This window comes from Cyprinus carpio, chromosome A3 (assembly GCF_018340385.1).
Source record: "Cyprinus carpio isolate SPL01 chromosome A3, ASM1834038v1, whole genome shotgun sequence".
In the NCBI taxonomy this organism is placed as follows: domain Eukaryota; kingdom Metazoa; phylum Chordata; class Actinopteri; order Cypriniformes; family Cyprinidae; genus Cyprinus; species Cyprinus carpio.
Window position 1 is genome coordinate 26,529,502 of NC_056574.1, and position 14,235 is coordinate 26,543,736.

The 14,235-nt window shown below is 37.3% G+C and overlaps 1 protein-coding gene across 1 annotated transcript; it reads left to right on the plus strand.

Annotated features, from left to right (window-relative positions):
- LOC109088383 (116 kDa U5 small nuclear ribonucleoprotein component) lies at positions 1-10,013 on the plus strand. Its single transcript, XM_042726757.1, is given in 28 exon segments — positions 1-148; positions 478-590; positions 745-916; positions 1,006-1,084; positions 1,163-1,238; positions 1,372-1,437; positions 1,769-1,804; positions 1,883-1,973; positions 2,124-2,206; positions 2,377-2,543; positions 2,727-2,851; positions 2,946-3,009; positions 3,109-3,199; positions 3,317-3,452; positions 3,542-3,669; positions 4,329-4,522; positions 5,006-5,117; positions 5,208-5,348; positions 5,554-5,655; positions 5,746-5,828; positions 5,976-6,062; positions 6,380-6,506; positions 6,877-6,964; positions 7,442-7,560; positions 7,759-7,853; positions 8,007-8,160; positions 9,355-9,462; positions 9,571-10,013. Coding segments are annotated over 27 exon segments (2,922 nt in total). The 5' UTR covers positions 1-148; positions 478-488; the 3' UTR covers positions 9,667-10,013.
- Positions 10,014-14,235: the final 4,222 nt, after the last annotated feature.

The following is a 14,235-nucleotide window of genomic DNA, read 5'->3' on the forward strand; positions in this document are numbered from 1 at the left end:
TGCTGTGGACAGAAATGAAAGATTATTTAATGAGCCATTCATTCATTCGTATTCTGTCGAACGTTTGTTGCGCGTTCAGATGTGTTAACCGCTTTCTTTGAGGCTTTTCTAAACCCTTAACTCTTAGATATATTGTGATTATCAGCAAGTTAGTAATTTGTTTCATCATCTTGCATATGAACATTCTGTGTGTGTAATATTGGCGGTGTTTACTGGGCTCTGAAAGATAAACTCATGGAGCTACAGAGATAGCATTGTGCGCAGTATTTGTGAAGGAGTAACAGTAGTTAATCATCATATGAAACATCATGAACAGAATCATAAGAAAGTTTAAGTTTTAATCTTCTACTTTAACGTTTTCAAAGTAGTCATATTTTGTTTAAAGATCATAGCTCTGCACGTTAATTGAATGAAATCGCATGCTGAAAACTTCTCTGCAGTGGAACAATGTCATTTCAATCTGTTTTGTCCCATCAGAGCTCGTCAGCATGGAGACGGATCTTTATGATGAGTTCGGAAACTATATTGGCCCAGAGCTGGACTCTGATGAAGATGAGGAAGTAGATGCAGAGGACCGGGATGCTGATGAGGTGCGTCTCAGATGTTTTATGGACCTCTGTTCATTTGTGTATATTACAATAGAAACCTGTAAATCACAAAAATTAAGCCTGTAAAAGATGTTATTTTTTTGTGCAAGTTGCAGTAAATATAAGTGGGATCTGAGTGCAGTTTTTCTTATTGCAGGCGGATGAGGAGGATGATGATGAAGACCAGGCTGAGGTTGATGAGGAGGAGGGTGGTGGTGGTATGGAGGTGGTTCTGCATGAGGATAAAAAATATTATCCCACAGCTGAGGAAGTTTATGGTCCTGAGGTGGAGACTATCGTCCAAGAAGAAGATACACAGCCATTGACAGGTAACAGACATGCTGGTGGAATACTAGTTTATGCACTACGTGCACACCCAGTGCAAAATCAAATGTGTATCATTTTATTTCCTTCTCAGAGCCCATCATCAAACCTGTGAAGATGAAGAAGTTCACTCTGATGGAGCAAGAGCTTCCCGCCACCGTCTATGACATGGAGTGAGTTCACTGTTGTGTTGTTTCTCTCTCTCCCTGTTTGTTTGAATTGCATATTGTTACATGCATGTCTGTCCACAGGTTCCTTGCTGATTTGATGGACAGCTCAGAACTGATCAGAAATGTCACCTTGTGTGGACATTTACACCATGGCAAGGTAAAGGACACTGTCATGCTTGTTCAGTTTTGTCTAATAAATCAAGGTGCGTCATGTGGTGCTTTTTATATGTGCTGAGTTTGATTTCATTAATTTTGAGTGCAAGCTAAAATGCATTTGTTTGTCCCCACAGACTTGCTTTGTGGACTGCCTCATTGAACAGACGCATCCTGAAATCCGTAAGAGAGATGACTCTGATGTAAGTATATCGTTATTAAATATAAACAATATGTATTTGTTGTTTATATTAAGAATATGAATATTAATAAAATACACCATTGGTTTTAGTTGTTATATATTTATTTATATTATTGTGTTTTTAATAAAGAAGTATAAATGTGTCTGTGTTTATTTTTCTTTGTAATTTCTGCTTATTTGTATATATGTTTAAGTGTGTGGGGGGAAAAAATTACATCTACAGCTTTTCACATGCAGAGAGGTGTTTTGTTGAACAGATAAGATGACATTCAATGTTTCGCTCTACAGTAACACTGAATATTTTACAATATTGATCTTTTACTTTTTCACAGTTACGATACACCGATATCCTCTTCACAGAGCAAGAGGTAAGAAATCAGTTAAATTGTCTGATTGTAAGCAAGTGCATTCAGTATCTCATGTAAGTTTTTGTGTTTTCTCACAAGAGGGGAGTTGGCATCAAGAGTACACCTGTAACCATGGTGCTGCCTGACTCTCGGGGCAAATCCTACCTCTTCAACATCATGGACACACCAGGTACTTCCTGCCCTCTTTCACTCTTCCCTGTGCTCATCTTTACACACACAACGACGTATCTGACATATGTTTAAAATATCACTTAGAAAACTATAAGTAAACTATTTGCTGTGCAAAAGCAGGAGATTTATCTCTTGAACTCGTCCTCAGGTCATGTGAATTTCTCTGATGAGGTGACATCATCAGTCAGACTGTCTGACGGCATTGTGCTTTTTATCGATGCTGCTGAGGGGGTGAGTTCACACATACACAGTCTACTGCTAATGTCAGGTTTTTGGCTCCAGTACTGCAGTTATTATGTTGTTGTCGTCATAATGCACTGTTATATAAATCATCATCTTAACATAATGTTTTTGTAAGCTTATATTGTGTAATGTAAGTTTAAACTTTTGAATGTGTTCAGGTGATGCTGAACACTGAGCGACTGATCAAGCATGCAGTGCAGGAGAAGTTGGCCATCACTATCTGTATTAATAAAGTGGATCGTCTGATCGTGTAGCTCAAGCTGCCCCCTACTGATGCCTACTACAAACTGCGCCACATTGTGGATGAGGTCAACGGCTTGCTGAGGTACCCCACAATGTTTACAGGAAGATGTTTTTGTAGATACTACATGCTATTGAAACAAATCCTAGAACTACTATTTGTCTTTTACTTTCTCGTATTTTTCACTTGCTTCATGAATTTAATTGTTTTTACCAAGCAGTTTGAAATTCCAAAGAATAATTATCTCTGTTTTTTTTCCTCTGGCAGCACATACTCCACAGATGAGTCTCTGATTGTGTCTCCCCTGCTAGGGAACGTGTGTTTCGCTTCCTCACAATACAGCATCTGCTTCACTCTTGGCTCCTTTGCCAAAATCTATTCAGACACTTATGGTGAGCAATGCAAACATTAAAATATTGTTCAAATGCATCCTCGATGCTTCTGTCTGAAAACCTCAACCTTGTTTTCCTCTCAATTGTTTTCCAGGTGACATCAACTACATGGAGTTTGCCAAAAGACTGTGGGGAGACATTTACTTCAACCCTAAAACGTAAGAATCTCAAGCTAATTTTATTTCACAGACAATTTGCATAATGGACACATGTTTTTTGGTTCTTGATTGTAAATGGTCGCGTTCTGTGCCTGTCAGGAGGAAATTCACAAAGAAAGCCCCCAACAGCAACTCTCAGCGCAGCTTTGTTGAATTCATTCTGGAGCCGCTGTACAAGATTCTTTCACAGGTGAGAAATACACCCAGAGTCACTTTACTTGGGTAAAATGTATGCTCATTCAGGCAGAAATAGGCAGTCAAACACACACTAACATCTAGGCTGTATAACTGTGGTGTGTGTGTGTAGGTGGTGGGGGATGTGGATACGTCTCTGCCTCGTGTCTTGGATGAGCTCGGCATTCACCTGACTAAAGAGGAGTTAAAGCTCAACATCAGACCTCTGCTGCGCCTTGTTTGTAACCGCTTTTTTGGAGAGTTTACAGGCAAGTTTCTTTTTTGTGTGTGTAATAAATTATAATTCTTGCACGCCTGTGAGGTTCGTTCGGTCTAATATTATGTGCTAATTCAACAGGCTTTGTGGACATGTGCGTGCAACACATACCATCTCCTCAGGGGGGTGCCAAAGCCAAGATAGAGCACAGCTACACAGGTGGACTGGACTCAGACCTCGGAGAGACTATGTCTGAGTGTGACCCTGATGTAAGTGTGGGATCTGCAGAGAATGATGTCAGTGCTGTGACATTCAGCTTGTACGAGTTTCCATCCCTAGTGTTCAAAAGGACAAAATCATCACTTTATACACGGTGTTAAAAATGTTGGGGCTGATAAGATATTTAGAAATGTTTTAAAGTATTTAAAACAAAAATTCCAGAAAAAAAATCTTACTGACTCTAAAAATTTGAACGGTAGTGTGTGTGTGTATGTGAATGTAAATTGGGACAAAATGGAAATGGAAGTCGTTGCCATTGGGGATGCCACTGTAGTTCTTTTATTAGATAAATAGTAATAAATAATTTGTGGTTCAGAGCATACAGAAAAAAACCCTGTGGCAGATGCTTTATGTCTGGGAGCGACAGCGTGTCAGACAGGTCTGGGAGTAGTAAATCATTTCGATGACAAGCTTTGGCTCCAGCGTTTCAGAATGACCAGAGCGAAATGTTTTCTTTTCTTCTCTAAGTGAATTATTCTATCACATGACTTTTCCTTGTGTGCGTTTTAAAATGTATCTGGTAAATATAGTTAATGCACATGTTGTCTTGGCAAATAAAAATGTATCCACTTCTAACAAGCCTAAAAATGAAAGTATCTCAGTGACACAGGCCCAAAGAAGTAAGTCAAACTCTTTTATTTTTTCTTAGGGTCCACTGATGTGCCACACCACTAAGATGTACAGCACAGATGATGGCGTGCAGTTCCACGCGTTTGGTCGAGTCCTGAGCGGAACCCTGCAGGCGGGTCAGCCGGTGAAGGTTCTGGGAGAGAACTACAGCCTGGAGGATGAGGAGGACTCTCAGATCTGCACTGTGGGACGCCTGTGGATTTCTGTTGCTAGGTGACCATCACATGTCTTTCTGATAATTTTTTTTGCTAGCATTATTAGTCCATGGTCCCCCATTTTTCACACCAATATTTGAAGGCCCCATGTCTTTTCTAGTTGTTCAGGATTTAAGGATAAGGATCTTTTAAATATATATAAAATGCCCATGCAGTTATATGATTTTATTAATTTGGTTCTAGAAGCCACACTTTAAAAATTAGTTTTTTTCAAAACTATTATTATTTTAATGATTGTTTTGTTTTATTTTACATCATTTTATGCCATCTTGAGGTAAAAGATAAAAGTAAAAGATTATTGGAGAACGTTTTACAAAAAAAAATACTATTTCAGTCTTTCATCTACTTCTAAATGTCACACTTTTTTCGATGCATTACTTGTTGTTTCTTTGTAATGAATTGTAAAAAATGTACTATTCATCAGTATTATTTTTTTCACTGTAGTCTTTGTAAATGTTATGTTTAATGTGTTGTTATGCAAGTATCAGATTGAAGTGAATCGTGTCCCTGCTGGTAACTGGGTGTTGATCGAAGGGTGCGACCAGCCTATTGTTAAAACGGCCACAATCACAGAGCCTCGTGGAAATGAAGAGGTAGGAAAGAGAGAGAGGTTTATTTGAAACAAAGCAGTGTTAATTAAAGAGACTTTGGAAGCTGAATGTTCTTTGTACTGGTGTGAGTAGGCTCAGATCTTCAGGCCATTGAAGTTTAACACAGCGTCGGTGATAAAAATCGCTGTGGAGCCGGTCAATCCCTCAGAACTGCCCAAGATGTTGGATGGACTCAGAAAAGTCAACAAGAGTTATCCATCACTTACAACAAAGGTAACACTCCCTAGAACAACCAACTATACCAATATTGTTTTAAAACCTTATTTTTGTCATGATTTAAGCCTCTGGTCCAAACCGAATATCACTTATACTTGCAGTGGCAGTCAGCAGGGTTACTTTATGACATTTTCAAGATTCATAACTAAGATGTATTACTGACTTTTTTCTTATTAATCTGTGCTGGTTTGTGTGTGTTCAGGTGGAGGAGTCAGGTGAACATGTGATTCTTGGGACAGGTGAGCTGTACCTGGACTGTGTAATGCACGACCTGCGGAAGATGTACTCTGAGATCGACATTAAGGTGCTCTTTTGCTGTCATAGAATTTTCTTTTCTCCCTTCTTGCCTATGCTTTTTGTTTTCATGTGATTTCTCTTTGATAACTTGCTCTAGGTGGCTGATCCAGTGGTGACCTTCTGTGAGACTGTGGTAGAGACGTCCTCCCTGAAGTGTTTTGCGGAAACGCCCAATAAAAAGTAAGAAACAAACTTCCTTTTTCTCAACACCACCATTTAGAAACCCAGTTCTGATGATTTCTTTTTTTAAGTGACCTGTAAAAGTCTTGCCGTGCATCAGTGTTTGTATATGTATGTGTGATTTGTTACTCTGTGTGTGATTGGAAGGAATAAGATCACCATGATTGCTGAGCCATTGGAGAAGGGTCTGGCCGAAGACATTGAGAACGAGGTGGTGCAGATCACATGGAACAGGTAAAAACACGTCAAAGCTGTAGAATAAACACATTATAAATATAACACAAATAACTCTATAATAAAACTAAAAAAAAAAACACATAACAATTATAACAACAAAAAATAAATAATATAACTAGATAAAATCAGCACAAAAAATTTTCATATTATTACTGTTTTAACTGTATTAATCAGATTAATTGATCAGATAAATGCAGCCTTGGTGAGCATAAGAGACTTCTTTCAAAAACATTAAAATATTTTACCACCCACAAACCTATAATCTGTTAACTATCTTAAAACCAATAAATGCTTCTGTCTTTTTCTCTCTATAGAAAGAAGTTGGGAGAGTTTTTCCAGACAAAGTATGACTGGGATTTGCTAGCAGCTCGTTCAATTTGGGCTTTTGGTCCTGACACAACCGGGCCCAACATTTTAGTAGATGACACTTTGCCCTCTGAGGTAATCAGCTGACATTAATCATGCTCTGCAAGGTTAATTTAATTATTATTTTTTTTCTAATAAAATTCAGGCGTAATTGGGTAGCAAATTCATTTAGAAAAGGTTTGACTTCATCTCTGACTCTGTTGACAAATAAATGAAAATAGTGCCTTTGGCCATTTGAATGTAGATGTGTGTGTGTTAAAATCTTTTGGCATGGATGTGTTGGTGTGTCATTGTTTGGAGTGTGTTTTGCCAGGCAATCAGAGGTGAAAAAAATTGGCATGTTGTATGTGACTGTCTGTCTGTTTTTGTGAGAAGTCGTGCACTGGCATGCTTGTTGACAGCTAAATAACGCGATAACTGTTTTCATTCTCTGTGTGTGTTGTAGGTAGATAAAGCTCTTCTGGGCTCAGTGAAGGACAGCATTGTACAGGGCTTCCAGTGGGGCACACGCGAGGGTCCTTTGTGTGATGAACGTAAGACAATGCATTACATTTTATATGAGAGGTTTCAGTGGTTACAAAGACAGAACAGTCTAAAAAAACACCATAGAATGAATAAAACATTCTTAGGGTAAATAAACTTTCATTAGGAATTAAATTAGGAGTGTTCTGTATATTGATATCAGCTGATATTTGATATATATCAGCTAATATGGTATTTACATTGTTTTCCTTTGCCATCATTGAACACTCACGTAAAGTTAATGTTTTACATACATTAAACTGTTGTGATGTCTACTTGCACTTTTGTAGCGTTAAATTTTCTTCCCCTCTTTTTCTTTCATTGCCGTTTTCCATCCTCTTTTTGACCCTCACAATTAAAAAGGCTGTTTTTGTTGCTGTATCTTTAAGTTATTCATATGTAAATTACTTCTTTGTAATTGGCTACAGTTTGGTTTTTCTGTTTGTACTAAATAAAAAATATATCGCCTGGTCATTCCCTGCATTCAGCAATCCGCAACGTGAAGTTTAAGATCCTGGACGCAGTGATCGCTCAGGAGCCTCTGCACAGAGGAGGAGGACAGGTCATCCCTACAGCTCGCAGAGTCGTCTACTCTGCCTTCCTGATGGTAATTTATATCCCCCCCCATCTTCCTCTGTTTCCTTTCTCTGTGTAATCATTGTTTCCATTAGTCTTATTGGACGGTTTCATTCAATTACGTGATCCATTAACTTAGTTCAGTAGATTAAGTTGATTATCATTATTGGTTTTCTCACTTGCCCTCCCTCTCTTTTTTCCCTGCTTTGTGATTGGTTGGTTTCTGTAGGCCACGCCCAGGCTGATGGAGCCCTATTACTTTGTGGAGGTTCAGGCCCCTGCTGACTGCGTTTCTGCTGTGTACACGGTGCTGGCACGCAGGAGGTACAATACACATAAGACATTGCTGACTCCTCATCTGTTAACACACACTCACTCACATTAAGCAGATTGTTGCTCAAGTCAGCAAGTCTCTAATAAAGACAGTCTCTTTTTAGAACAAGCCTCTGACTGATCTCTTGTCTCTGTGTCCCGTAGAGGTCATGTGACACAGGATGCGCCAATCCCTGGCTCTCCTCTCTACGCCATCAAGGCTTTCATTCCCGCTATTGACTCGTTTGGCTTTGAAACTGATCTCCGCACACACACGCAGGGCCAGGCCTTCGCGCTCAGTGTGTTCCACCACTGGCAGGTACAAACTCACCCACATTTTTTTTTCTTGTTACTTGCGTGTGTGTTTGTGTGTTTAAATGAGTGTAAGAAGTATTATGTGCAAGTGAACCTCACAAAACCCGTCAAAAACATGCCAGATCATATTTCACCCAATGAAAAAAAAATGTAAATAAGAAATCATACATTCTTTTAGCAAAATATGATTTCTAATTTTAATTTTAATTTGCGACCTGGATTTTTTTTTTTTTACATGACATTTTTATGGCATTTAATTAAAACAGTAGTTTGATGATTTATATATGAGGAAATTATATTTACAATAATTTGCTGAATTATTAATATAATTTATAAATCGTTGTTATTAAAATTATAAAGTTATTAATTTATGCTGGGGTTTTTTTTTGTATTTCAGTATTTTTTATGAGAGAAAATGAGATTCACCATTGGAAATTAACAATAGAAAATTTGGTTAAACAAACTGAAGCCTATTTCTAGGGCCATTATGATTTTTTTTTTCTATCGTGACATTCATGAAGGCAATTCATGAAACAGTAATATCAATATTTAAGTATTTAAATTATATTAATTGGTAAATTATTATAGTAATTGTTGTTGTTGTTGTTAAATTAATTTATGGATTATTGAAAAATGTCTTACAGTATTTTTACTGTAAGAACCAAATGAGATTTAAGATTCAAATGAAATAATAGATAATTACAAATAAAAAAAAAATGGAATTGGTGAATTTAAAAAGTGAGAATTTGATGAAGAAAATATAGAATGAATTTAGACACAATAGTATTTGCTGTACTTTAATGTATGCTGCTTCAAAAAAAAAATTATTGCAGTGTTTTAAACGAAGAAAATCTAATAAGAATCACTTTTAATTTAAGAGTATTGGAAAAATATGGTTAATGAGAATTTTCACAAAGATAATGTAAAAATGCAAGTAGTACTAATTAAAAATAGGCTTTGTTTTCTTTATTGGGGTAAATGTGACTTGCGTAAGATTCACCCGTAATTGTGTGTGTGTGTGTGTGTGTGTCTAGTTCTGATGTGTTTGATGTTGAGTAGCAGAAAATTGAGTCAGCAGCAGCTTATCTTAGACCCCTTTGCCTTTAACACTGTTTCTGTGTGTGTGTGTATGTTTGTCACCTGGCATTAGATTTTCACCACTGTCCTGTGTAATTATTGTCTCTGCCCCTCACTCTAGATTGTTCCCGGTGATCCTCTGGACAAGAGCATTGTGATTCGTCCTCTAGAGCCTCAGCCGGCCCCTCATCTGGCCAGAGAGTTTATGATCAAAACCCGCAGGCGCAAAGTAAGACACGCTTGATGTCTCTGTAATGTCAATCAACTTGTTTAGTTTGAATATGCATCATACATTATTATTATTATCATAATCATCTCTCTCTCTCTCTTCCTCCAGGGCTTGAGCGAGGACGTCAGTATCAGCAAGTTCTTCGATGACCCTATGTTGTTGGAGCTGGCCAAACAAGATGTGGTGCTCAACTACCCGATGTGATCCGACAAATGAACTTAACTCATCCCATCATTCCCCTTCAGCTTCACCAGACTTGCCCCTACTACAAATCAATCCAGTTCTGTGTGATGGAATTTAAAAAATGTCTTTTTTTAAAATGTAAAATGCTAGAAACATCAACACCGATTACTGTTGCTGTTAATGCAGACTTCCCTGAATTAACCAGTGAACGACAAGAGCTCCCTCATAATTTTGTTCTTTGTTTATTTTTATATTTGACAAGTGTTTTTGTAGTGTAAGATGATTTGAAGAAGATTTTTTGAAATGTCTGAAATCTCTTTAAAATCTTACATTTGTATAAGTGTGATTAAAAGCATTTGGCCTGTGAATCTGTGTTTGAGGTCTTTATGGATGTATTCTTTATGATATCCGTGAAGGTGATAGCCATTGTACTTCTCAAAGCTTGAGAACTCTTTGATGTCAAGGAAAAGGTGGTTTGGACATACAGTATGAAAGTATGCTCAAACTTTGGAAGAGAATATTCAAGGCAGGGCAAACTTCGAGAACATTTGCTGAATGCAGAATAAAACTGAAGAACATGCAAAGGGCAGGAGACGCACTGTATACACGCAGGTAAAAACAGATCTGTCTAATAGACACACTATTAGATGCAGAGGCAGAACCGAGGAAGGCTGACATGAGTGAAGGCCATTCAACAGACACGAGTCTGACATTTAAGTGAATGTCACAGATGTCTGTCTTTGTGCTTTGCCCTTAAAAGGAAAAAATAGGTGAGTATTTGCTTTCATATTAAATAAACTTCAGTTCAGTTGTACAAAACTACACAAAAGTAAATGGTTACTAAATTTTCATTTTTAATTAAAACAAATAAAAATGCTAAAACAAGTAAAGAAAAAAAATGGAAGAAAGTAATATGAAACAACATAAGCAAATGATTACTAACTGCATTTTTGAATAAACTATCCCTATAATTTTAATGAAATAACAATAATAGAATAATTAAAAAGCTTTTTAAAATATATAAAAGTTAAAAAAAAAAAAAAAAAAGTTCAAATAAACTGAAAAAAATATATAATTCTTAGCTTTAATGACATTGCTTATATTTTCTGACATTTATCTAATCAAAGTCTGGCTGAAGTTTCCGTGTGTCAGAGGGAATCATAATTTTAATTCAGAGACGGGGTGTTTGTACACTTATGTCTGTGGGTAACATGATGATGAATAATCAGTTCGGACTACATTGCTGATTCCCTGCATGAATAATGTGTGTTTGTGTGTGATGTAAATATGTGAGATGGTTGTGGCAGCATGAGTGACAGGCTTTCATGCACAGCACATACCACTTTGCATAATAAAATATATCTGTCAACACTTAAGCCCTTATAGTTGTCAGAAATCACAGTGTCTCCTTTTTAAACAACCTTTCTTTTAATCTCACCACAGAGAAATACATAATGCTCCTGTGGAAAGTACGTTGGTCTTCAGCTAAGATTGTCAGACAGCTCTGAGGTGGTCTCTTCATTGAAAACCAAACCTGCCTGTCAAGGGAAAAGATAACGAGAGAGTGGGGAGGAAAGGATTGAATACCAGGATCACTTTCTAGCAGGATGAATGGTGAAATTATATTCTGACTGAAAGTCTTCTCCTAAGGTCTTGGCTTTCTGGTGTGTTTTTTCTATATTTAGCAGCAATTTTCAAATTGTGCTCAAAGGTTATGTGTGAATGTGTGTGTTAGTGTGTGTTTGGGCATATTTCACATTCGCTGCCATCAGACCAGATGCCTTGGGCTCCACACAATCACACTGCATGTGCACAGACATATTCTGCCTCAGAGTCAGAAAACTGTCATAATACAATCGCATTATGAGTCAGAAATCTTGTAATACACACTTCATGATTGCACAACACCAGAAGATGTGCATGCAGCTTATTTATAAGTTCTAAACCAAACACTGACATTCACCTTGATTCCAGAAGAAGAATTTAAGCAACTTTTATCTCCAGATGTTTTCTTCCATGTCTTGTACATTTATTGGCTACTCAAGCGTCACCGCTGCTCTATCCCGACGAATCAAAAATGACCTATTTTGAGCATGTTGTTGTCCATCTTGTCAAGTGCTATACAAGGCTTTGGTTCAAATGTTCATGAATGAATATTTCTAGACATTCATGGTATCTTCTTAAATGAATACTTAACCCAAAAATTAAAATTCTGTCATTGTTTACTCAACGTTATCTTGTTCCAAACCGGTATGATCATATGACCTGTGTAAGTGCAGTAGTGATGAGCTATGATTACTGTACTTTTATTTGCTTTTTGCCATTTTTGGAGCTCAGCAACCCCTGGTTTCCATTTAGTTTTACTGAACTGGAAAAAAGCAGCATTATGTATGCCAACCCGGAAGTTACCATCACCCTGGTTCCCACAGAAACACCCAACAGGAATTTTCCTTTGGCTTTTGGATTATTGTAGAAAATAAGCTTTGTGACTAACAAAAGTTTATGATTCTGATACATTTTGTTCATCATGATAATCTTCATAATTGAACAAAATTTTGAAGCCTAAATTATTTGCCAGAAGTAAAAAGGTAAACGTAGGCTATAAACATACTACACAATTATTACGTTACCACCATTAAAGGGGTCATATGATGCGATTTCAAATTTTCCTTTCTCTTTGGAGTGTTACAAGCTCTTGGTGAATAAAGAAGATCTGTAAAGTTGCAAATACTAAAGTCTCAAATCCAAAAAGATATTCTTTATAAAAGTTAAGGGTCAAACACACCCCCCTAAAATGCCTCGTTCTAACACACCCCCACATATCTACGTCACTGTGTGGGAAGATTTGCATAACGCCGCCCAAATATTCACGCAAAGAAAGAAGGCGTAACTTTTATTCTCTCTGTTGCCGCAGCTGCCATGTTGGAGAAGGGTCTGGCTGCAGACTTGCATTCTCAGACTTGCAGTCTCAGACACTTGCGCTTCCGCTAGTGACATCCGTCTTTTTTATTTTGTTCTATTTATTGATTACTTTTTGTTTGAATCTCTCATCATTTTACAACAGTAGCCAGGTGATGAAGACAAGAAAAAAGAAACAAAATTACGAAGTCACTTGCACTCTCAGCTACCTGCAACGTCACTTGCAATCAACACAAATCGTATGTGTTTCCAATGGAGACAAGACGCTGTGGTGATTAAACGATTAAAACTAATTTAGTACCGTAACGTACAGGGTCCTGCAAGAAAAAGACAAGACCCGCAAATCCGCGGCCACAGAACAGAATATGAACGAAATGCACAAAGTCTCTCGTTAAGCGTTTCATTTCCTCCCGTAGAAAATCATTATAAATAAAACGCATAACTTAATGGACAAAGACAAAGAAATAAAAGAGCTGTAGACAGTTATTCTATATGGAAAAACGCTTAACGCGAAACTTTGCATGTTGCATTTATTCTGGGCTCACCCGGTTGCCTGTACATATTATGTATATTTTAATCATGAAGAGGAGCATATTGAGTTTCTTCTTTATCTTCTTAGTCTATTATTATGCCACATTATGCCATGTTTTGCGCCTGTTTTGCCATGTTTTATACATTATTCGTTATATTAATAAACTATATTGAATTTGATATTTGAATAGCATCTTAATACATTAATAAGCCATATTAAGTTTTTATGTTTTCTACGGGAGGAAAACGCTTAATGAGAGACTTTGCGCATTGCATTCATATTCTGCTGTTTTGTGGCCACGGATTTGCGGGTCTTTTTTTTTTTCTTGCAGGACCCCTGTACGTGATGTTACTAATTTAGTTTTAATCGTTTAATCACCACAGCGTCTTGTCTCCATTGGCAACATGCACGATTTGTGTTGGTTGCAAGTGACTTCGCAGGTAGCTGAGAGTGCAAGTGGCGATTGCAAGTGACTTCGTAATTTAGTTTCTTTTTTCTTGTCTTCAACACCTGGCTGCTGTTGTAAAATGTTGAGAGATTCAAACAAAAAATAAATAGAACAAAATATAAAATAAAGACTTTAAGTAATGTCACTACCGGAAGTGCAAGTGTCTGAGAGTGCAAGTCTGAGAGTGCAAGTCTGAGAATGCAAGTCTGAGAGTGCAAGTCTGAGAATGCAAGTCTGAGAGTGCAAGTGCAAGTCTGCAGCCAGACCCTTTTGCCATGTTGTGGAGTCGCTGTGTGTTTCGTTGAAGTGAAACTTTGTTTGGCCTTCCAAAAGAGGACATCTAGAAATCAGTGGTTAAGTTGTATTTCAACACTGTTCCAGAACAGTTCAACCCAAATATTCAGATTTGTGCTGCGCATTTTTTGGAGGATGAGGACTGTTTCCTGAACTAGTAGCCTACAATGCGTCTGTGGCACAACAGCTGTTTCTATAAAGTTGGGCAGTTCAAACTTTGAAAGAACAGTGCTTCTGTCTCACAGCCTGTAGGTACGATTTTTATATTTGAATGGGTCATATGATGCTGCTAAAAAGAACATTATTTTGTGTATTTGGTGTAATGAAATGTGTTTATGCAGTTCAAGGTTAAAAAACACAATATTTTCCGCATACTGTACATTATTGTTTTTCCTCT